Here is a 23,638-nt window from a genome sequence, read left to right as displayed (position 1 = left end):
CTGTAATTTTGAAGATAGCATAATAAAGACTTGGGGTGCCTAAGAAGTTTTATTACTTCATAGAGACATTCTATAAAACACTGGAATCTAAACATTACTAGGAAGGTTTATTTCTATTTCATTTATAAACTTAGTGTTTATAAATGTAAACTTAATCTACTGTTTCTTAGACTTATACAAGTGTATACAATGATAGGCTGCTGATACAATTTACTGTTTTGACTTTCATATCCACTTCTATTTTTCCATTTACAGCTTAGCTTTTGCTTTTTGTGGTGCTTTCTAGAGCAGAATGCTCTTTAAAGCAAAATGAAATAGACACACTTCTTATAAGAACAGTATAAAAAAATTATTGGTTAAAAATACATCTTGAATAGTTATACTAGATTTTAGTTTTCTGTTGTAAGGACTTACTTTGATACTTTTAGTATTTTTAATAACATTATTGGAAAATAACATGTATACAAATGAATGTTGTATATCTGCAGTCACAACATTACAAACAGATATGTTCAGTGTTTGGGAAGTGAAGGAAGTTTGATGGGAAAAGAGAACTTTCCTTTACCTGTTTTTTTTTGGCTAGTTAGGATTATTTTCAAATTTTGCAGGTCCTATAATTATGATTTACTAATAAAACTGTTTATACTAACATGAAATAATCTCTCACACAGACGTGTTTAGTCTGCTGGAGTCCACAAGGTGGTGTTTGATGGTTTCATAATCATTATAATCTTATAATCTTCCTACTTTGGTCATTCTGACTTACCAGAACTTAAACAGCATGTCTTGTGAAATTTAGCTTGCTGCTTTGCAACTTGTTAGCATGAGTAAGTCAAATTTGTTTGCTCTGTATCTTGTTTTTTGTTCAAGAAAACTGGAAAAGGTTGTCAGATACTCAGATTCCTTAGTGCTATCCACAAAATACTTGTCATGAAGTAAAACTCTCATATCTGTTCTGGCTAATTAAACAACTTCTGGTGAGATATATGAGATTGTTTTGTATATATCAGGACAATTTATTCTTCTAGGCTGAGGTATTCAAGCCCAGTGAAGAAGTTTAACCAGCAGTCTGAGCTTGGTTTTCCAAATATTACACTTTGTTATGAGTCCTCTGAGTATTAAATGTGCTTTTCATCAGATTAATTTTATTTACAGAAATAAAATGGGGACAAACAGTCTTAGGATTTCATAACATCTTACTTAAAATGTGACATAATCTTGGGACTGCTTTGTCATATTCCAGAAGGAACAGTTGGATAGTTAGAGCTCACTGCGTTTTATGGTTAAGACTTCAACAGTAACAGCTGATAAATGTTTTTTGACTTTCATTACAGATGTCTTTGCAGAAATTGCTATTTTTTTCAATATATTTTTTCCTCCAACATCAAAAGGCATTTGTATGCTTTGTATAGACACTGTCCATGTGCCAACCCAATTGTAGCAGCAGACTGTTTAATTTAACAAACAATTGTTGGCAAATTAGCCAACTATTAGAAGAAAAGAAAAAGGCTTTCCACCACTCAAAAAAAAAAAAATATGGAAGGGATTAAAGAAGCATCCCACAAAGTTGCTCAGTTAGGTGTGCTTAATTCCAAATAGTTTGAGAGAACAGTATATGCATACAATAAAGAAGGGTTTTGTTTCAAATGATTAGGAAATTTTAAAGTACAGCACATCAAACCCTGGAAGATGGTGTCTGTGAGTGAACATCGTAACTGTCTGCTGCGTTCTGTTCTGCCCCCATTTTGCAGAAGACCCTAAGCCAAAAGTAACTTGGTGATGACCAGAAAGAGGTTTATTATGACAACTTTATTATTATGTAGCTCAGGGACACAATCTGCAGTCTCTGGCTTTGTTCATTAAGCTATTTTATGGGTTTGGTAGTATATGCAACAGGAGATGAGGTTTGAAAAATCACCTGATAGAACATATCCAAAGAAAACTGTTTGAAAAATCATCTTAGTCAGTATCTGACTTCAAGTATCACCCAGTGATGGGAAATAATATGTATGCAGCAGACTAAAAAAAAAAAAAAAAAAAATGAGAGCAGGCATACTATTAAGGTAGGTTACCAGAATAAAATATTTTTTCAATTTTTTTTTAATCAAAGTGCTCTTTGCTTCTGTGAAGAAGGAATAGCTAAGAACAACTTGTTTCAGAAAGCAAATTGGCTGCAAAAATATGTAATTTATTGGCATTTGCACAGATGCATTTTGTTTATCATTATGGCTTGCTTTCTGTTGCAGGTGTGTTGAAGTAGTAAAAGCTTCCCACTATGTAGAGTTAGCCAATGACTTGGAAATAAATAAAGCCACTACCTACTTGAGGCAGCAGGATTTTAACCAGGTATAGTAACATTTCACATTACTACTTTTTAATACTGTATTTTGGCAGAGAAGTCTGTCTTAGTCACAGCATATTTTTCAGCAAGCGAAAGATTTATGCAAACGTAATAATTACCTTGATGCTGCTTAGTCAAATTTATAAAAATGCTGCAAGAGGTGAGTTTTATCTAAATGAAATTTCTGCCACAGAAGTTACAGTGAATGCAGTTCACGTCAAAATGTAAGACACTAAATTTAATCATCTTCACTGGGTGTCCAAGCTGTCATTAAATTAGTGGAACTGTAGTCAGTACAGTCAATAGAGCCTGGAAAGCATGTTGCTAATCAATGGAGGTGTTTTCATTAGTATGAGCTGAATCTTTCTCTTGGTTAGGTTGACTATAGTACCAAAATGTATGCAGATTCATTTCATATGTGTTACTATTGTTAATGTTATGTTATTCTCACTGTTCCCTATGTACTACAGCATTCCCTAAAGTACTATAATCTGACCTTGGACTTAAATTAAACATCTGCTCAGGAGTTTGGACAGTTCTGCATCTCTTACAAAAGATTGCTCCCTTGGAGGGCACAGAGGGCTAGGATGAATCAGCATTACTGAAAATATATAATAGCAGTTAAAGACACAGTGTGTATTAGAAAAAAAGGTCATAGAACAGATACAGTGTTGGTACTTCCAAGTAAATATAGCTCATTGCTCAAAATTCATTACTTGGTAGGAATTTAGAAGATAGGTCTACCAAAATATTTGTGATTTTACAGATTTTATCATGTGTTTTATTACATGTTCTCTTTTCATTGTTTATAATTTTTAATATACATGTGAAGTCACTTTTGGTTATGCTGAAATTATTTATTCATGTTTATGTGGATAAAGCCTCTTTCTGCAGCTGGCTGTCCAGTCACTAGTTAAACAAATTTCTGCCAATGAATTTTATGCTGAACTGCCGTCATGTTAAAAATCATCATCAGTCTCTTGCTAATAAGTACAGCAGGCTGTTAACTATAGCTTTCCTTTTCTGCACATATAAATTGCCCATGCAGGTGTATAAATTAATACCACAACTTACCACATTTAAGTTTTTGGTATTATTTAAGTGAATGCGCACCTTTCTTAGGTTTTATTTTAACACAAATGCATTTTTTTTGCTCTTAATCACATTTTTATAGGTTGTTGGACAACTTATAATACCAGTTTTTTGTCAAAATTGTCATGTGATCTTTTATTTGCCTGTGAAGAAAGGCTTGGTTTGTAATGTGAGCAGCTGGAAAACAGCTCCACCTGAACAAAAAGAAGCTCATATATCTGTCAGGATTATTTGCTCGATTTCCTTCTGACATGCACTGTTCAGTATATTCAGTGGTAGAAATACTGAATAATAAGGAATCTAGCAGCCCCTGGATTTGCACGAGTGGCAAGAAGTATGAGAGATCATATACAGCAAAATTATGACTGAAGCTGAGTACCTCTGTTATCTTCTAAGGTCCTTTACCTTCATGTAGCTTGGAGGGATGCACATAGGACCATGTGCTTAACTTTAGCCTACTTTTCACAGAATCACAGAACGGTTGGGGTTGGAAGGGACCTCTGGAAATCCTCTAGTCCGACCCCCCTGCTAAAGCCAGTTGACTTAGACCAGGTTGCACAGGATTGTGTCCAAGTGAGTTTTGAGTAGCTCCAGAGAAAGAGACTACACAAGCTCTATGAGCAGCCTGTTCCAGTGCTCCATCACCCTCAAAGTAAAGTTTTTCCTCATATTCAGGTGGAACCTCTTGTGTTGCAGTTTGTGCCATTGCCCCTTAACTTGTCTTTGGGCACCACTGAAAAGAGCTTGGCCCCATCGTCTTGACCTGCCCATAAGATACTTGTTTGCATTAGTAAAATTCCCCTCGCAGTCTTGTCTTCTCCAGGCTAAACAGGCCCAGCTCTCTCGGCCTTTACTTATGAGGGAGATGCTCCGGTCCCTTCACCATTGTCATTATTTTCTTCTCATATTTAAGCTCTTCTGATTTCCTGCTCTTGCTCCTCTTGTCTGTCCTGTCCTCCTTCCCTGTAGACAGAGCAAGAGAGTTATCCTTTATTATACTGCATGTCTGACTGATGGCTTTTTGGACATCAGGAAGCAGTTTGAGAGTTTGGAAAATCTTGTAGCTTTATTGATGATAGCTTTTGAAGGGTGATAGTGTTACAGTAGGTATGCAGTTATATGATCTCAAGAATTTGCTATTTTGATGGTAATTTTTTGTAGTTTCCAGTTAGTGTCCAGTATAGGTTTAAAAAAAGTCAATTGTCAGAGGTAAAATGAGATGCAGAGATTGTTGGTGAGTTTTCTGTGGAGTACTCCAATGGAGGGAGAGAGAAGGGTGTTGGAAGTTAGGAGTAAGTGGAGAGGATGCTCTTTTTATTTTGATCATGTGATAGAAGACCTTTAACCTGCACTGCCACTACTAAATAGTAGAGTGGGACGCAGAATGGTGATTGCAGTCTTCCCCCCAGCCCCTAATAAAACTGCCGCAACTACTTGTGTTCGTACTGTCTATTGTTCATATACTTACTAATTCACCACCTGCTCAACACACCTTTGGCTGAAGAACAAGAATGGAAACTTCTTGAAATAGTTTCAAGGCTGAAAGTTTTACTGTGTTTAAAAAAAAATAAAATAGATTTCTGTTGTAATGGGCTTCACTATGTGCTTATTATAATGAATAAATCATTTAAAAACAATCCTAGCAAAAAAAAAAAACAACCACCAAGCTTCAGGGTGGAAATTACTCTATACCTCTAGGCTGCATTTTATTAGTAAGAGGTTGTGTGTATTAGATATTTTGAATGTTTTCTTAATTTTAAAGAAAAACTTTGAAAATTAATTCAAAACCAAAATTCTTCAGCTTAGTCATACAGCTCCTTAAAATCTCTGGCAGACATTGCTTGAGTCAGGCAAGCTGCTTAGAAGTTTAATTTCTATAAGCAAATAATTAAGTACATTGGAAACATGTCACAAAGAAAAATTTGGACAATCTGTGTTTTGATTGTTAAATCAAAGTAATTGTTATTGTTGGGATGAAAATGTTAGAAGATCTTTAGAAATATATAAATTTAGCTGATGATACAATGAGAGCGTTTCTACTTTGTAAGGGTGAAAGGAGTATTCCTATGGATTTTCATCCTAAGGCTCGTAATTGCTGAAATGGTTCAAGAGACTTGCAACATAATTTACCAGTAAAGGTGAACAAGAGTTCAGAGTCATGTGAACTTTTCATTATACATGAAAAAGATATTACTTCTAGTCTAATCATTATCATTAAAGGTTCCATTTAGCAGTAAAAGCAAAGGTAAACAAATCTGCTACAATGGGAATGGCTTTTCAGAAAGTGACTTATGAACTATATAGCTCTAGGCTCACTAAAAATGAATTCTGTGAAGAAGCAAGTCTTAGAGTAGAGTACCTCAAGTATAGTAATGTTGCACCTGTAAATACTTGGGACCATTCCTTTTTTGGAGAAAGTCACAAATGTATATAAAAGTTTAAAATTATCATAGTCAAAGTCTTACATTTCAGAGACCACAAAAGCTAGAGCCTAACTTTTGAAACACTTATTCTTGAGTGAAATTGGTGTATTTCTTTAGAGAACTTTCTATTATTAGGAGAATATTATGATCTTTAGTAGTTTATATTTCTTGGGTGGAATGTAGTTGTCTGAATTAATGAACTACATCTAGCTGTATATATGTTGTCATTTGTCATTTTACACGCCACTAGTACAGTCATGGTCTTTGTGTAAAGGAACTGTAAAAACAGTATGTATGACAGTCAATTAAAACTTGGATCCTTTATGCTTGTTTTGGCATTCCACACAGTATCATTAATTCACTTTGACATGTAAAGGAAGAAGGAAACTTTTGTATTACTATTGTTGATGGCTAAAATGAAGTTGCCACATCTGTTTTGTAATAGATGATCGAACTGGGTTCACTGTGATAGTCCTAACAGTTTGTGTCGTTAGTATAAACATTTAGTGTAAAGAAGCCAGATTTTCCTAATAATTTAGTCTGCAGTTACAAATGTTATCACATAGTCAATGAAAAAAGCACTGCCTTTTATTACAAAGTTTCTTTGATAGTTTATTAGCTATAAATTTGTTTACTACTTGTGCATAAACTTTATTTTGAAGTTTATGGAATTTAGTTTTCATGTAGAAGTTTTAAGTTTGGTTTTGTTGATTTTTTTTTTTTTTTAAGTCTTCTGGCCTCAGTCTTCGAGTTTGAGTACTTACCAAAACTTAGACAGGTGTCACCATCTTATTACACAAAACAACTGCAAGTTGAAATCCTACACTGTGTTGCATATTATTTTTTTATATAGCGTGTGCTTTTTTAGCTTTTTAAGAAGAGTTTTAATGTTGGTCTTTTTGTGTTCAGTTAAAGAACTGGAAAAACAGGTATGGGAATTTCAGTTAGTCGAGTAATGTAAAGCAAATAATATAAACGTCTGGTTTATATGTATACAATTGTCAGATATCTGTGTACTTCAAGGTAGCCATAGCTAATCTAAATTTTGAAGAAGTAATAAATAGCCAATACTACTGAAATGTTGTGATCAAGACTAATATTATGTATCATACAGATACACTTCTGTGTGTACATGCTTACAAGTGTGTTACAAGCCCTAAATTATCTTGTATGTGAGTATATGAGTTGATAATTTTAGCTGTTTGTTACTGTGAAGTTTATCAATGTTTTCTGAAAGAATTTTGGTGTAAGTTTGCTTCGGTGGGAAGTAAATTGTTGCCATATTAACTTCTAGGCACTGGAGACTTTAAAAATGTTTGAAAAAAAGGATAGCAGAGTGAAGAGTGCAGCTGCAACAAACCTCTCATTCCTCTATTATTTGGTAAGTGTTTGCATCAACAAAACTAGATGGAGTGTATGTAGCAACTTCTGTATCTTTGTAGCAATTTTTGTGTCTAAATAACCTCTGTAAACACAAGGAAACTGCATGTTCAAGGAGTTACTCTAGAACACCCATTCTTGGCTATAGTTGAAGTTTGGAGCATGTCCTTTGTATCCTGTTGCTGGGAGGAAGAGCCAGATGGAGCCCTAGGCCACAGAAGTGTGCCTGCAGTGTGATTTGTGCAGAAGTCTAGCAGCTGCATTTAAAACTTGGGTCCTGAAGACCCTGGCTCAACTTCAGCAACATGTGAAGTATGTAGCTTAGGCTGGTGTGTTTGTGTATGAAGTTTGTAGGGTATGGGAATTTATTTTTGTGGGTTTTTTAAAGAAATAAATACTACTTTCTTGCAACAAAGAAAGCTTCTAGACAGAGTGGCAGAACAATTCTCAAGTGTTAAATTCTCTGAAACTTGAAAGAGATGGTCTGCCTTATGAAAATACATAAGGAATATTTTAGGACTGAAGAATGTTGTGGGTTTGTGTTTTTTTTTTTTATTCTCAGTCTTCTGAAATTCCACTATATTAACTGTAAGAAACCACAGCTGCAAGAAAATTGACTGACAAATGACTAATACAATGTTTGCTTCATTCATGTAGGAGCATGAATTGGCACAAGCAACTAACTACGCAGATTTAGCTGTAAATTCTGATAGGTACAATCCAGCAGCTCTAACTAACAAAGGAAATACTGTTTTTGCAAATGGAGACTATGAAAAAGCAGCTGAGTTTTATAAGGAAGCTCTCAGGAATGATTCCTCATGCACTGAAGCACTTTACAATCTCGGTAAGCCAAAGGTGCTTTTGTGATTTAGCTTTTGTCTAAAGCTAACACTAGTGTTTCTGAGAATCTGGCTTTCAGAGTTTTCTTGTCTGTAAGTATATAACACTAATTATTATTACTTTACTCAGTAGTTTATTTTATGGCAAGTATTAAGCTGTATTTCTTATCTGTTCTGCAAAAAAAACCAGTGTTAACAACATCATCTGCAGTCATTGCAGATGATTAAGTCACTTTGAAGCTAAAAATTTCTACTACCTACTAAAAATATACCATTTCTAGCATTATTAAACCATCAGATTAATTCCCCTCCAAAAGCCCTCCTTTTCCTTAATTCATCTCTTTCAAAAAGTGAGATTACATATGTTCTTGGTCTTTGGTTAGGTTCATGTTCCTTGCATTTATCAATTCAGTAAGTCATACTAGCTGGCAAGAATTATAAGCATGGTGCTCTCAAATAGAGTCCATCAGTGTCAAGGCAGTAGCACTGCCTCGGAGTACTGTGTTCCTATTTCATTTTTCTTGGTTATTCTGTCAGTTAATATGCCGAAGTCATCTTTTTCTCATTGTATTAATACTGTAACCTTTAATTTTTAGGTTTAACATACAAGAAGTTAAACAGAATAGATGAAGCTTTGGATTGTTTTCTGAAACTCCACGCAGTCCTTCGAAATAGTGCCCAAGTCCTTCACCAGATAGCAAACATGTATCTTTTTATGGATTATGATAAGGAATGTTGGTTTTAGTAAACTCATTTAATCTGAAAATACGTGTTTCAATCATGACATGATGACTTAAAAATTTACTGTAGTGTCCATTATTAGGATGATCATGCATAGATTCATGCTCTGATGTTTGAAAGTGAGAACAGAACTTAAAACCTTCTTGGACATTTCCAGTGAAGAAATACATTAAAACTATTCACACTGTAGGGAATACATTTAAACTCAATATTATCATGTAATATTTAAAATGCTGCTGATTTTATTATGAAAATGATGGGGCAGACACAAGCACAAAGGAGTAAAATCTTTTAAGAAAAAAAAAAGATAATAGTTAATGAAGTTCTTTTCGGAAACCTGTTTTCAGATTAGTTAGTGTATGTGTAAGAAAATAATTGTCTCCCAGCATTCAAAAAGCTCAATAGATTGAAAAGCTGAGGAGGGGAGGTTTTGGCTTTGCATATCCCCAGTGATATTCTACACTGTGAATTTCTTCAACTGAGGATGTGCAAACCATAAAAAGATCCTCTCCAAGGCGTTGCAGATTCCAGTTGCTGTACTACACTTTGAAGATTAATGAAGGTAATAAAAATATATTTTAGTCAGTAAAATAAGTAACCTCCAAAACTACAAAAGGGCTGTGATCTCTGTTCCTTGTATAGCCCCTTTACAACAGCATAAATGGCCCTACAACTCCCAGTTCCTGTCTGGGGGAGAATTTATCTGCTCCAGTGCTGTATAAAACTGCTTTCCGCCAATAGTCACAACCTTTTTCCATGAAGGGTAGGGTGCAGCAGAAACTGAAAAAACACTTTGGGCAGTAGCTGCAGCTTGTGTTGCTGCAGAGGTCTGAGCTGTTGTGCTACTCAGGGGTGACTAGCTGGGGGAGAGCACACTGCAGCCCTTATTACAGCTAAGGCTGCTGCTGTTCGCTGGATCAGAATCATACAGTGGCTGTGCTGTGCTACTTAGACATACAGCAAAAAATCTCACTGCACACAAGTCAGTTCTTGGGATAGCAGTTTTACCTAAACACTCACTTTATGACAAATGATGTATTACAAAAAACTACGCAAGTTGTTAAGGCTACAAATAAATTGCCTGGTTCTTAAATGTTGTTCTTATAAATGAAGAAGTCAAAATTAGTGACACAGAGGGAGGAGAAACAAGCCCAAAGTTCTGTTGAGCTCAAGTGTTTTTAAGGTGAAAGAGCAGCCGTAGCCTCTGAATATTTCTCTTCCTCAGTGTAACAAAAATACTTTCTGATATGGATAAATTATGAAAACAATGTGTGTGGGGGAAAGGCCAATGTTTCTCCACACTACAGTGACTGGTGTATCTGTCCAGCGTATGGATTACATTATGTAAAGTAGTAGGAATTCTAACTAAATCAAAATATCATTGGCATCAGTCCTTGACTGAAGAAAACTCAGATATGAGATCATGGAAGACCCCAATCAAGCCATGGAGTGGCTCCTGCAGTTGATCAGTATAGTACCAACTGATCCACATGTACTTTCAAAGCTAGGGAAATTGTATGATAATGAAGGTGATAAATCCCAAGCTTTTCATTATTACTATGAGGTATTTGTCCTTTATTGCTTTTCCAATGCACTTTGTCATAGTTATAGGAATCTATGGCAAAATTTCTTTATCAAATTAGCAATTGATTCATTTAAACTTTTTTAAATGTCATCTAGAAAAGAAAAAAAAATTGGGAGAGAGTTGACAAAATCTAATTTTTGTAGTCAGATCCTAAGGAAACAAATAACCTGTATTTTCATGTAGTATTCGACCTCAGACTTTCATTTCTTGTATGGTTGTTGTTTACATTGACCCCTAACAATTTTAATTTAAAATATAATGAAGACAAAACATGTATAGAATAAATGTAATTTTAAAGTTGTGTAACATGACTGCCTTGATTGGAAACTAAATCTGTATAATGGATATGGAGGTACATATATAATGTGTTTATATAAGTTTATATATATGTTTTAAGGGTGTAGCTACACACTGTGTATATACAGTTGCCTAAAGATAGGCATCCTCTCTTATTTCAAACCAGCCATAGCACTATCTGTAGTTTATAGAGATTCCTCTGTTTTAGAAACAGGAATAAGACAGGAAGTTGCTTTGCTGCAATCTGAGAGTTCTTTTTTTTTCTCTGTAAAGCGAGGATGACCAAAGGCTGTGTTACAATCTTAATACTAGTGGAGTTATGCTTGATGATAATTTTGCTGCCTATTTCAGTGGGAATTTCTAAAAAGCTGAAAATGTTATTTTGCATACATACGTATTTGATAGAAAAGAATGCTTTTAGGGTGAGTTTTCCAGCAGACTGATTTGAGTGTAGAATTGTACATGTATTAGTTACCTAAAATGTTAAAAAATGCTAACTTATTTGCATGTAGACATGATCTAAGTAAACATTTTTGCTGTTGCAAGCTATTTAAAATAATATTTCTAATAAGGCTAATAAAATGTGACGGGCTCATCTCAAGTAACTTCTGAAAAGCATTCCGTAATTAGAAAACTTGGCATGCTTTTTCTTTTTTTCAGGATTACTTCGTATAGCACACTGCTTCCATTCATATATTGCACAGTTTTGGCATCTGGAGATTTAAACACTTGAGTAAGATATTCCAGAAGCAACATAAATATGTTGTTTATCACTAAAATTGTTTCTTTCACCTTTCCTATTTTGTCAGTCATACCGGTATTTCCCTTCAAACATTGAGGTCATTGAATGGCTTGGAGCCTATTACATTGACACCCAGTTTTGTGAAAAAGCCATTGAGTACTTTGAAAGAGCAGCCCTTATCCTGTAAGTGATTATTATTTTATGCCTACTCAAATATTTTTGATTAGATATCCATAAGTGTATCTAGTGATAAATTGGGTAAGTTTAATACTATAAGCAAATACCAGAGTTAAGAATATTTAGGATATTGTTTAATTTTCTCAACTTTCTATTCATTTACAGTGTGGTTTTGCTCATACTGTGCAATTTCAATGTTAAGTAAGATCATCCATTGGGTGCAAGGTATTAGGTATTGTATTAGGTATTAGAATCTCTTTTCTCTATCCTTTCCCATTAAACACAACTGTGAAGTGGGGAATAGTTCTCCTAAGCCACCAAGACCACCTCCTCTGTGGCTTTATGTGAAGTATTTCCGTTCTATTATTTTACCATGCAGCAAGGATTTGATAGTTTAGATAAATGCATCTGTTAGCAGTTACTGCTGCATTTTCACTTTTTGCATAACTTCTACTGCCATAAAAAGGATATTACAAATAAGGTATAGAAGCAAGCAAAAACGTGCAGTGTGAATTACCAATGGTCAGTGAAAGTAAGTTGAAGATCAAATTGATCCCAATAGAGATGTTTGAAATATATTGAGGTCAGTTCAGCAACTTAATTGCTGAAATTGTCCTTTAGCAGAGTATGATGCACTTAAAGTATATAGGTCATTTTTTTTAGATTAGAAAGGTTCTGGAATTCTGACAAATGGTTAATAAACAAAAATTTGGCCGAATTTAAATCTGTAATCCAGAGTTCAAGCAGAATTCTAGAAAGACATGCATATGGTCTTTTCATGTGGCAACAAATATTTGTCTTTGTTCGTGAAGTATTTTGTGTTAATAGACCAACTAAAATTTGTGCAACTAAAATTCACTCAAAGTGTGAATTTTTCTTTTGTGTTATGGGAAACCTATCAAAAATCAGGCTAAGCAAAACTTAGTTATTGTCTTGTGCTGATCTAAAATTTGACATTCTTTTTGTTCTGTGAATCTGAATGACATGCATGAACAAGACAGCATGTGAACAAAAATGTGTACACTGTTATTCAAAGGAAGATCATACCATGAGTTAGGTGGTTAGAAGTTTGGTAAAAAATACTAATTATGGTTTTGAAAGGGCTTGAGTTAGAGTAGTCATTAATTATATAAGAGAAAATCCAAGGGTTTTAAACCTCAAATAAGGTTTAAAAATTAAGAATACATAGAAAATATAGGCTTCACCCAAATTGTGGTATAATTGTAAAGAAATAGAGATGTAGAGCAGATGAAGATATGCAGGAGACAGTTAACAGAAATCGCAGTTCACAGGTTTGCCAGTATTCTTTTCAGTATGAATACTGGCCACATTAAATAAACCACGTATGTTGGTGTTCATGGCCTTCTTGGGAACTTTGGAAATAAACAGCTGAAACTAAAAAGAACTATTTCATAGTATTGTTTTGGCAAAGATCTAAATATTTTATGCTTCGTGTTGCACTCAGTCCATGCGTGAAACACAGAAGTATGTGGATTGTAAAGTACAAATAATTGGCATATAAAATTCTTCATTACTATTTGCAATTGTAATCTGTCTGTAATACAGAGAAATTTAGTGAATGAGGGAAAGGCTGTGGATTTGTCTGCCTGGACCTTAGTAAGGGCTTTGACACTGTCTCCCACAGCATTCTCCTAGAGAACTGGCTGTTCATGGCTTGCATGGGTGTACTGTTTGCCGTGTAAAAAAACTGGCTGGCTTGCTGACTCCAGAGAGTGGTGGTGAATGGAGTTACATCCAGCTGGTGGCCGGTCACAAGTGGTGTTCCCCAGGGCTCAGTACTGGGGCCAGTCCTGTTTAGTATCTTTTATCAGCCATCTGGACGAGGGGATCGAGTGCACCCTCAGTGAGTTTGCAGATGACACCAGGTTGGGTGGGAGTGTTGGTCTGCTGGAGGGCAGGAGGCTCTGCAGAGGGGTCTGGGCAGGCTGGGCCGATGGGCCGAGGCCAGTGGTATGAGGTTCAACCAGGCTCAGTGCCGGGCCCTGCCCGTGGGTCACACCAGCCCCAGGCAGCGCTACAGGCTGGGGCAGGGGGCTGGGAACTGCCCGGTGGGAAAGGGCCTGGGGGTGCTGGCTGACAGCCGGCTGGGCATGAGCCCCCAGTGTGCCCAGGTGGCCAAGGGGCCAGCAGCGTCCTGGCTGGTGTCAGAAACAGTGTGGCCAGCAGGGCCAGGGCAGTGACCGCCCCTGTACCGGGCACTGGTGAGGCCGCACCTTGAACCCTGGGTTCAGTGTTGGGCCCCTCGCTGCAGGAGGGACGTCGAGGGGCTGGAGCGTGTCCAGGGAAGGGCAGCGGGGCTGGGGAAGGGGCTGGGGCACAAGTCTGATGAGGAGCAGCTGAGGGAGCTGGGGGTGTTCAGCCTGGAGAGGAGGAGGCTGAGGGGAGACCTTATTGCTCTCTGCAGCTGCCTGAAAGGGGGGTGTAGGCAGGTGGGAGTTGGTCTCCTCTCCCAGATAACAAGGGACAGGACAAGATGAAACAGCCTCAAGTTGTGCCAGGGGAGGTTTACATTGGCTATTAGGAGAAATCTCTTCACCAAAAGAGTAGTCAAGCATTGGAACAGGCTGCCCAGGGAAGTGGTAGAATCACCATCCCTGCAGACATTTAATAGACATGTAGATGTGGTGCTTAGTGACATGGTTGAGTGGTGAACTTGGCAGTGCTGGGTTAACAGTTGGACTTGATGATCTTAAGGGTCTTTTCCAACCTAAATGAGTCTATGATTCTATTTTTGTCTGGGATGAGATTATTAATAGTGGGTGACAAAGCATAGATGTTTCGGTGTTTTAGTATTAAAAATAGAACCTAGATATGCTAATTGATAAATATGAATGTTGCATTATAAATTGCTAGTAATTGCAAACAAGTTACATTTTAAAATTATAACTGTATTTTAACTGTGACCAGTATTTTTTAGTTTAACTTTGTTCAGTGTATTCAGTGTTTCAATCACAGTAATTACATTTTAAATTGAATTCTAAGATAACGTGTTAAACGATGACTTGAGAAACAATTTTTCACTATTTTACATCTTACCAGCATGGACAGATCTATCATTAATAAAAGGAGTTGTGCAGCTAATGCTGATTGATGGCAATTTATTCTCTCTAGAGTTTTCATACTGAATTGCTTAATAAACTTTATTATGGTGTATGCTTGTCTCTTGCAAACAATAAAGGCAGCCATACTCAGCTGAAACTAAAGAAGGTGAAGCAGCTGTGTTTCATAAGCTTGTTTGGCAACTATCAGGCAAACATATTATTTAGAGTTAAAAATTACCTGTGCCCTGACTGGAGAGAAAAACTGAAGAGAATAACTACAAAACTATTCTGAAAACGTTGACGTGCAGTGCCTTTGGGATATACTACTGTAGCATTTTAAGCCACATGTGAAAAGTGCTTTGGCTTATAGGGCATCCTTATGCTGTTGACATGAAAATTTCCTAGATTTCAAATTATTTTTATAAGAATGAGAAAAAGGTCCAACACTTGTGGTACATGCTCAAACATCTCAAATATTTTCTCTGATGATATCTATCACCATTACGTGCTAAGAAGAAAGGGACAGGTAGCAGCTAGGGCTTTGAGGTGATGACACAGAGAAGCCAGAGTTCAAAGCTGTGAGCAGGGAATGTGCTTCCTGGCAGGGATCCCTTGGGCATTTGTGGGATGCTACTGCTGGGACTTCCTCAAAATACAGCTTAGTGTTTTGTTCTCCCTCATTGCATGGTTCTGTACCTCAGACAAAGATTGGTGGTTCGTGTGTCAGGTCTACTAATTCTGTCTGGTGCACAGAATCAGGAGCAGGAGAGACTATAACAGAACTACAAATGGGTGACGTTGAGGCCTGAAGACAGGAGCAGGATGCAGAGGTAAACTGTGTGTGAACTGAGCAGGCTAAATTCTTCCTGGGAAGGCGATATGCTACGTGAAAAATTTTAAGAGTAGTTTAATAGTAGGTGTTTAGCAATGCTATGCAGATTATTTTGCTTATTTATTGCCTGGCAGTGTGCATAATTTTATTTTATTTCTGTGCAGACCGACACAAGTGAAGTGGCAGCTGATGGTTGCCAGTTGCTACAGGAGAAGCGGTAAGTTCTGTAGCTTTTTTGTAATTGGCTGGAGGTTTGTAACTTTTTGTAACTTGTTGGGGTTGTTCAGCCTGGAGAAGAGAAGCCTGGAGAATGTATGAAGGGGGCTTATAAGAAAGAGGGAGAGAGACTTTTTACCAGGGCTTGTAGTGACAGGACAAGAAAGAGTGGTTTGAAACTGAAAGAGGATATGCTTACATTGGATGTAGGGGAAAAAAAATTTAGGATGAGGGCGGTGAGGCTGGAACAGGTTGCCCACAGAAGCTGTGGCTGCCCCATCCCTGGAAGTGTTCAAGGCCAGGCTGGATGGGGCCTATGGCTGGGGTGTTGGAACTGTAGTCCTCAAAAGTCCTTCCATCCCAAACGATTCTGTGATTGTATGATTTGTTTTGTTTTGATTGATGTTTTGATTTTTTTCTTTTTTAAAAAATTTAGTTACATGTTATTTTGTTATGAATTTTCTGTATCTGTGTAATAAAATGTAACTTTTCTTTTAAGTCCTGGAAATGTCCCTGCACTGGCTTATGCATGAAACACTTCTTGTGCTGTTAAATAAGTAAAATAAAGAAGATGGTAGAGCATAATGATCTGATAGAAGGTTTTTTTAATGAAGTTATACTACCAGCTGATCTAACATGAGTAATTAGATTTTAAAGTTGCTTAATTCCCATTCCTTTCCAACAGCAGGTATCATTTTCTGATCTTAAAATACTATTTTAATTACACAAACAAAAGGCGGTCTTAATGTGCTGTATTTTCTTACTGGGAATATAATACGTTAATAAAAAAAAAACAACAGAAAGAGACTAATATTTCTGAGTTTTTTCATCACCTAAAATGCATTCAAGACACTTGATGATGTAAATGATACTCTTCTTTCTTGCTGGCCCATTTTGTCTCTCTCCTTTATGCTTCTTTAGAACTTTGCAGAACAGACTTCTATAATAAATTAGTGCATTTTCTCACTCTGCTCAGTAATTTAATACAACAGTGAGAAAAGAAACAGGACCTAGGGAAGTCAGTGAATTAAGAACAGTCAGCACCACTCAAAACTAGACAGATTAACTGTTTTCCCAGCAAAGAAGCACAATGGTTTTGGCTGCTTTTTAGATCACTTATGATTCATTGGCAAAATTCCCAGCTTACTGTATTAACACGTAGCAGGTCAGTTAGATCTATACCTCACACTAGGGAAAATAAAAATAGTGATATTTAACAAACTTTTTTTGTCAGGTGTTTTATGGATATGAGGTTTTAGATCCACAGGTTTTATCAGTCCTTTCCATAATAATCAAGCTGAGCCAAAACTGAAGGCAAAAGTCTTAAAGAGTAATTACTTCACTACCAGATCTAGGCAAAGGAGAGAGACACGGTTAGTATTCTGGTGGTAAGGAAGGACAGGCAGAGCTCAGCTGTTAGATTTCTGTTTGACCAATCTGTACATCTGCAGCCTTAGATAAGCCCTGGTATGCTTGATACAGCTTGTCTAGTAGGTGTGCCATAGAACAATGGGGTCCTAGAGGCAGGTCAATAAAGCACAAAAATCGGGAAACTCCTCTTCGTTAATTTTGTTATTTATGAAGTAATTTGGACTGGGTTTAGAAGCTCTTATTTTTTTCTATCAGTATTTAAAGAATGTTAAGTTTGGTTTTATCAGGTTTGATCTTGTAATACTAAATCAGGTACCCAAACTAAAAAGGTGAAGTGATGTTTAACTGTATCAGTTTCTCATCGGGTATTCCTTTTTATGTTTGGGTATGTGGGTAGGAGATGTTTGTTTTCTTTGCAGGTAACTACCAGAAAGCTCTAGAGAAATACAAAGTAATTCACAGAAAATTCCCAGAGAATGTTGAATGTAAGTTGTTTTATTGAGTGGTACAACTATCAAAGGAAACTTTGTTGCATTGAATATTTGTGTTAGTAATGGCGTGATGGAAGTATTTTTCATATGAAAATCTTTTCATGAACTAACATTTTTATTCATGCTACTGCTGCATGTTTTCTGTGACAACACTAAACCATGATTTAAGAAATATTAGGGTAATGCTGGAGGAGAGAGATTAAAATAAACTTCAGCAGATTGGTTGAGTTTTCTCAATCATACTTCTACGTTTTCTAACTATGTTACTTATTTAATCTCTCATGATGAAACGTATATATATTTTACTTCTAGTCCCTGCTGGTTAAAACTCCTGCTCAAAGTTTCTAGGTAGGAGAAAATCTTAGCAACTGTTTTGCAAAATCCAGGCTTTCCCAGAGGTTGTAGAGGGTGAGATTTTGTTGTTGGCATTTTTAAGTACAGTTGGTCAGCCAGTCTCTGGAAAATCAATAGAGAATTTCAAACCAAACTAGAGGAAACGGAACTTCAAAGAGTATTTTGCAGAATCAGTCTCACCTGTACTATAAATGAAAAAGCCCTGTAGAAAATAGGGGTTGTCACTGGCTGTGGAAACAATCCTCTTACATCCCACACAGTGCCTCACTAATTCTAAAATACAGGATTGTCACCAGCAAACCTATGCTTTTAAATGCTATGTGAGAAGAACATTCACTGTATTTCAAAATAAAATTGTATTGTTCTGCTTTAACAAATGTGCTACTTTTTTAAAGAGGATTCATACAGCTCTGTTGTACAAGAGAAATGTGATACTGTTATTCCTTGAAGTTAAAAGCAAACTGTCATGTTCGTATTGGTCAGACATGTTTCGTAGGGGTAGATTATTTATTAAACCTTTTTGAATGCTTATATTTTTCTGAATGTAGTTTCTACAAATTATGAAACGAAGGCAGGAGTTAGACAAGACAATTTAACTGATTTTAAAGTTTTCTGCTTCTGAAACAACGGTTCTTCACTCATCCTTCCCTGGCTGTGTGCTCCCAGCCATCTTATGCACATTCTGGTGCTTATCTGATCCCTCAGTGAACAGGTTCAGCTCCCTAAACCAGCAGAGAAGTAACTTAGCACAAAAAGAAAAATAAGGTATTTGTGAAAGCAGTCAGGACAGTAATGGTCATGTCACGCTTGTTTCCGCTTCAGAGGCAGTTTTCAAAGGTATGTGGACGCATGCATAGGAATAGCAACAATGTTTTCAGAGTTTGGTATAGTGTCTCAGGAGATCGGTTTTAGGGGTTTTTTTTTGGTTCCATCATACAGTTACACTCAATCTTCATGTCTAGTTTGTTGGTTTTTTAATTCTATAAATACTAATCTTTAAAAAAATCAACCACAGCAACAGGGAAAACCAAACCATTCTGATTCACTTGGTATTTGTAAAATTGTTAACAAAATGCCATTGATAGTGGCTCCTCGTGTCAGGAGCTGTGATCCAGATGAGTTAGTATGTCTTGTGCCTTCCACATATTTAAATGTATTGTACTATTCATGGATATAGATGTTACATCACAGAAAATGTTGAATTATTTGCAAAATATCACAACACAAGGTAGAGTCACCTTGTATTCACAGTATTTGTGTTATTTGCTATTCTGTATGTCCAGTTGTGTTACGGTGCACTTGTAGTTTGACTTGCTTGTAAGCCTTTTTTTAATGGTTTTGCTTTTCATTTAGGCCTCCGATTTTTAGTTCGCCTCTGCACAGATATGGGGCTGAAGGAAGTCCAGGAATATATGACAAAGCTCAAGAAAGTGGAAAAATTAAAAGAAATAAGAGAGCAGGTAATCTTGTTTCTTTCTGTGATTATACAGTATCACTGCATGTACATAGATGAAGCTAAAATACTGTTTGTGATACTTCAAGATAAAATGTGTATTAACTTTCTAGTTTAGAGAGGCTTGTGGTTTGTGATTTTTCAGGTTTTTAGTTTTGAATTACTGATTGGCCTTGTATCTGTCTGCACAGTTTTTGAGCACTGTTTTTTCTGTAATTTTTAAAATACTGGTGAAAGATGGGTTATGTGGATGTGATGGGAATGTTGGAGCCACCCACATAATTCAATATCTCTGGAATGTCGTCTTTCCTACTTACTTGCCAGACTGCATAAAGTGTATTTATGAGCCAAGTAATAATGCAACTATAGGGAGAGAAGGGGAGCCTAAGAATTTGTCCGCGTAGAACTCCTTTTAGCTATATACAAAGCTGTGACATTGACAGATTATGTAGGTAGAAGTAAATTATTCATGTTAGTGACAATTTTTAAACTGAAAAAAAAAATAATGGAAAAGCTACAGACTGTGAAAGGTATGAGATCGTAACTTGCCTTCTGTTCAGAAAAGTGAGCATGGGTGTGCACGTATGTGCATCGTTTTCGTGGTATTTCTGTGATAAAGTAAGATTTTAAAATTAAAATCAACTTCCTGTTTGGAAAGCATTATCCATGCTGTTGAGCTGCCAACTGTTCAAGCTTGCTCTTCCTATCCAGTGTATTGCCTCAAAGCTACGTAGTCACGTTAGGACACAGTAAGTTTTACCTGATTTACTCTGACCCTAGTAACACTTACTGGCTCCCTTTTGATGTCAGATAACGTGTAAGTGCATCCTTAGTTACTTCAATTCCAGAGAGTTTGAGTATATACGTGTATGCTAGTACATTTTAAAAATTAAATTGACAGACGGAAACACTGATCAAAGGATTCCAAATTTATGCTACAATCTTACTTTGTGGGGTTAGTTGAAGTATATTGGTTTGGCTTTTCAGTAAATGTAAAATTTAAAGCACTTGGAAAAATGGACGAAAGAAGGCAGCCCACAAATGTAGTGGGACTAATATTCCTCCGTGTCTCACCGATAGTGGTATCAGTAAGCAAAACAGATGAGCAGATGTAATGTTCCTGTTCTGCAAAACTCATAATTAAGAGATCTCTCTGAAGTGTGTTAAACAGGCTTTGCTTGGTTTCTAGGGAATATCAGTTCAATGTCAGTGATATAAATAGTTCTTTGCAATAACTTCCAATACCTCAGGGCCTTGCTCTGGAAAGTTCAGAGATGAAACCAGTTAAAATGGGATTATTTTTTAGCTGGTAAGAGAGAGGTCCCTGGAGATGGAGAGGTTATCTATTTTCCTTGCATATAATTCCAGTATTTTTTTTACACTGAATATATTAATTATGTACCATAGATCTGCAAATGTTGAGAATTCTAAGGAAACCACTTTTTTCCTTTTAAGAAAGTTAATGTCTGAATATGTTTAAGAAAAAAAAAAAGTAAAAGTAAAATTGTCACATCCTCCTGTTTATTTCATGTTGGACGTGGGAGCCTTCCTGTGCACATTTCTATACTTCCTGGTGGGGAAAAAAGCTACCAGTAGCATATTAAAAAAAAATAAAAATCAAAGTTATTTAAGATTTTAATAACACAGAAATTAAGTTTAAATTATGGTGGGTTTTTTTTATTCAGACTACATTGTGTTAAGGGACTTCATTGAGTAGTACCTTAATGACAGAGGTATCAACGGAACCCAGTACAGATGCATGGTAGCACATGTTATGGCATAGTTATTTTAGGCCGTTCAGACTTCAGTAGTGATCGTAATTCAGCCATGGCATGGAAAACTCACTGTTTGTATTACATTTCAGTATTCCTGTTAAGAGTCTGGTGACTCTGTCCTGTCACAAAACTAACCTTGTAAAGCAGAATCAGAGAGTGGTTCAGGTTGGAAAGGACCTTTAAAGATCGCCTAGTCCACCCCCCTGCCATGGGCAGGGACACCTCCCACCAGACCAGGCTGCTCACAGCCCCATCCAGCCTGGCCTTGAGCACTGCCAGGGATGGGGCAGCCACAGCTGCTCTGGGCAACCTGTGCCAGTGCCTCACCATCCTCACCATAATTTTTATTTTTTTCCTTGTGCCCAGTGTAAGTCTACACTCTTTCAGTTTAAAACCATTGCCCCTGGTCCTGTCACTACAGGCCTTGGTAAGAGGTTTGTCTGTATCTTTCTTATGAGCCCCCTTTAAGCACTGAAAGGCTACAATAAGGTGTCCCCAGAGCCTTCTCTTCTCCAGGCTGAACAACCCCAACTCTCTCAGCCTGTCTTCACAGGAGAGGTGCTCCGGCCCTCAGATCAATTTTGTAGCTCTCCTCTGGCCCCGCTCTAACAGGTCCATGTCTTTCCTGTGCGAAGGACTCCAGAGCTGAGTGCAGCACTCCAGGTGGGGTCTCATAAGAGTGGAGTAGAGGGGGAGAATAAGGTATCTGTGATGGCACTTCCAACTAGTCAAAGCCTTAAGGTAGATCTGCCTAAATATTTTCCTATAGTTTGTTGCCCAGAAAACAGGCTTTTAAATTCAAGTAAGCCTGATCCTATTACAATTTAAACTAAACCAACTTTTTTATAAACAGAGAAAACTGAAATGCAGTAGGTTTAAAAAAAACCAAACAAACCCCAAACAAAACAACCCCCTCAGCCCTGCCCTGCCCCCTCAAACCCATCACCAACAATAGAAATCAAGCAGGTTTGTGGTCAGCTCAGTCAGCTTCATTCCTGCCAGGTGGGCACATGCTTCCAGCTTGAGTAAGCTCAGTGAGTTTCTGAATGGCAGCAAAATTCTGCCCCTGCAGTTCCTGGTAGATTCTCTTCAGAACCTTTGAAACTTGATCAGTTGCTTCCTGCTCCTTCTTGCAGTGCCTTGTCAGGGAGAGACGTGGACCCATCTCCCGCTTCTGGCTCTCTTGTCTGTCACACTCTGAAATCTCCCCAAGTTCAGTGTCTCCTCAAGAAAAGGAACAACTTTTTCTACCCCTCCAAGGAATCCACTTATCCAGTTTTCTTAAAAATCGACACCATTGTAGATGTAAAGGAACAAAGACTCTTAAGAAAAGAAAGATATTTTAGAATGTGCTGTGATTTAGTGTACTGCTGTCCTGTAGTAGAGATTGAATATCTTTCTATGACTGTATGTCTTTTTGCTATTGGTATTACACCTGGGTTCCCATCCTCTGGTTTTGGGTTTGGGGATATTTTTTTTTTTGTTGTTTGCTCGGTTGGGGTGTGTGTGTGGTTTTTCAGTCTTATGACTACCATCTGGCTTTGGAAATTACTAGGTATTTTTGTCCTAAGAAATGCCAACTGTCATCCATGAGCATATAGTCATAAACTATACTTTCAAGTTCTAAAATTACCAAATTTTAACATTTCACCATGTAAGTTTCCAATAGGAACAATGGTTTCAGTTAGCAATACCAGATAGAGTTCAATTCCTGCTCCCAGTTTCAGACTAACCTGTGATTTCTTGATTGCACCCAGTAAAGAGAAAATAGATAAATGCTAGTGTAATACACCTACATTTCGAAGTCTGCACACAGACTTAGTCTTCCTGTAGAAATTTATCAGAATTTGCTACTCTGGCATTGTTTTTCGAGAATAAGTATATCCACATGGAGTTTATTCCAAAATAAATATTCTTGAGTACTTATTTCACTCAGTTCTCAAACAGGGACAAGTTGTTAAATACTTCCAGCCAAGAATCTGGGAACATCTGTGGGGTTCGTTCCCTGTAGAAATTTTTCTCCCTGCCTCTTACAGGATTGGATTTTTACTGTAACCTTCGTATGTTGGTGGCTGGGTGGGTTTGTTTGGTTTTTACTGCATTAATCTTCCTTTTTTCATGTTTCAGTTTAAAGACAACAGGTAATGGTGTAAAAGTTCACACAACCTTCTTGGCACTGATGTATACACACATTACTATTTATTTCCGTTAAGTGAGCTTAATGACTGATAATGAGGGACTGATTGGGTGTGGTGTGAAGCAGTGATGATAGGTACGATTGCTGCGAGGGACTTACTGCCTTTACCTTCAGGCATCTGCATATGGACTGATCATCCTAAATGTCTTTTGCAGTCATGGGAGAGAAATAGGCAGTTTTAGGGTGGAAATCATTGGACCTATTTTAAGTGTCTGCTTTCAGTATAGGATGACTTATGAACTACTCACTTGGAACTTTACAGGAATTAGT

At 37.0% G+C, this 23,638-nt stretch overlaps 1 protein-coding gene across 7 annotated transcripts in view; it reads left to right on the top strand.

Annotated features, from left to right (window-relative positions):
- The window catches only part of IFT88 (intraflagellar transport 88), a 57,052-nt gene that overhangs the window by 21,705 nt on the left and 11,709 nt on the right, over window positions 1-23,638 (top strand). For all 7 annotated transcript variants that reach the window (XM_055803200.1, XM_055803202.1, XM_055803203.1 and 4 more), the window contains 9 exons: window positions 2,247-2,346; window positions 7,151-7,237; window positions 7,894-8,080; window positions 8,672-8,780; window positions 10,230-10,380; window positions 11,508-11,623; window positions 15,676-15,728; window positions 17,518-17,583; window positions 19,297-19,403. In XM_055803200.1, coding sequence (XP_055659175.1) covers window positions 2,247-2,346; window positions 7,151-7,237; window positions 7,894-8,080; window positions 8,672-8,780; window positions 10,230-10,380; window positions 11,508-11,623; window positions 15,676-15,728; window positions 17,518-17,583; window positions 19,297-19,403 — 976 coding nt within the window. The remainder of the gene's footprint in view (window positions 1-2,246; window positions 2,347-7,150; window positions 7,238-7,893; window positions 8,081-8,671; window positions 8,781-10,229; window positions 10,381-11,507; window positions 11,624-15,675; window positions 15,729-17,517; window positions 17,584-19,296; window positions 19,404-23,638) is intronic.

The sequence above is a fragment of the Falco peregrinus genome, chromosome 4 (genome assembly GCF_023634155.1).
Source record: "Falco peregrinus isolate bFalPer1 chromosome 4, bFalPer1.pri, whole genome shotgun sequence".
Classification (NCBI taxonomy): Eukaryota; Metazoa; Chordata; class Aves; order Falconiformes; family Falconidae; genus Falco; species Falco peregrinus.
Note: the sequence above shows the minus strand (reverse complement) of the source record. Positions and strands in the feature narration are given on the sequence as shown.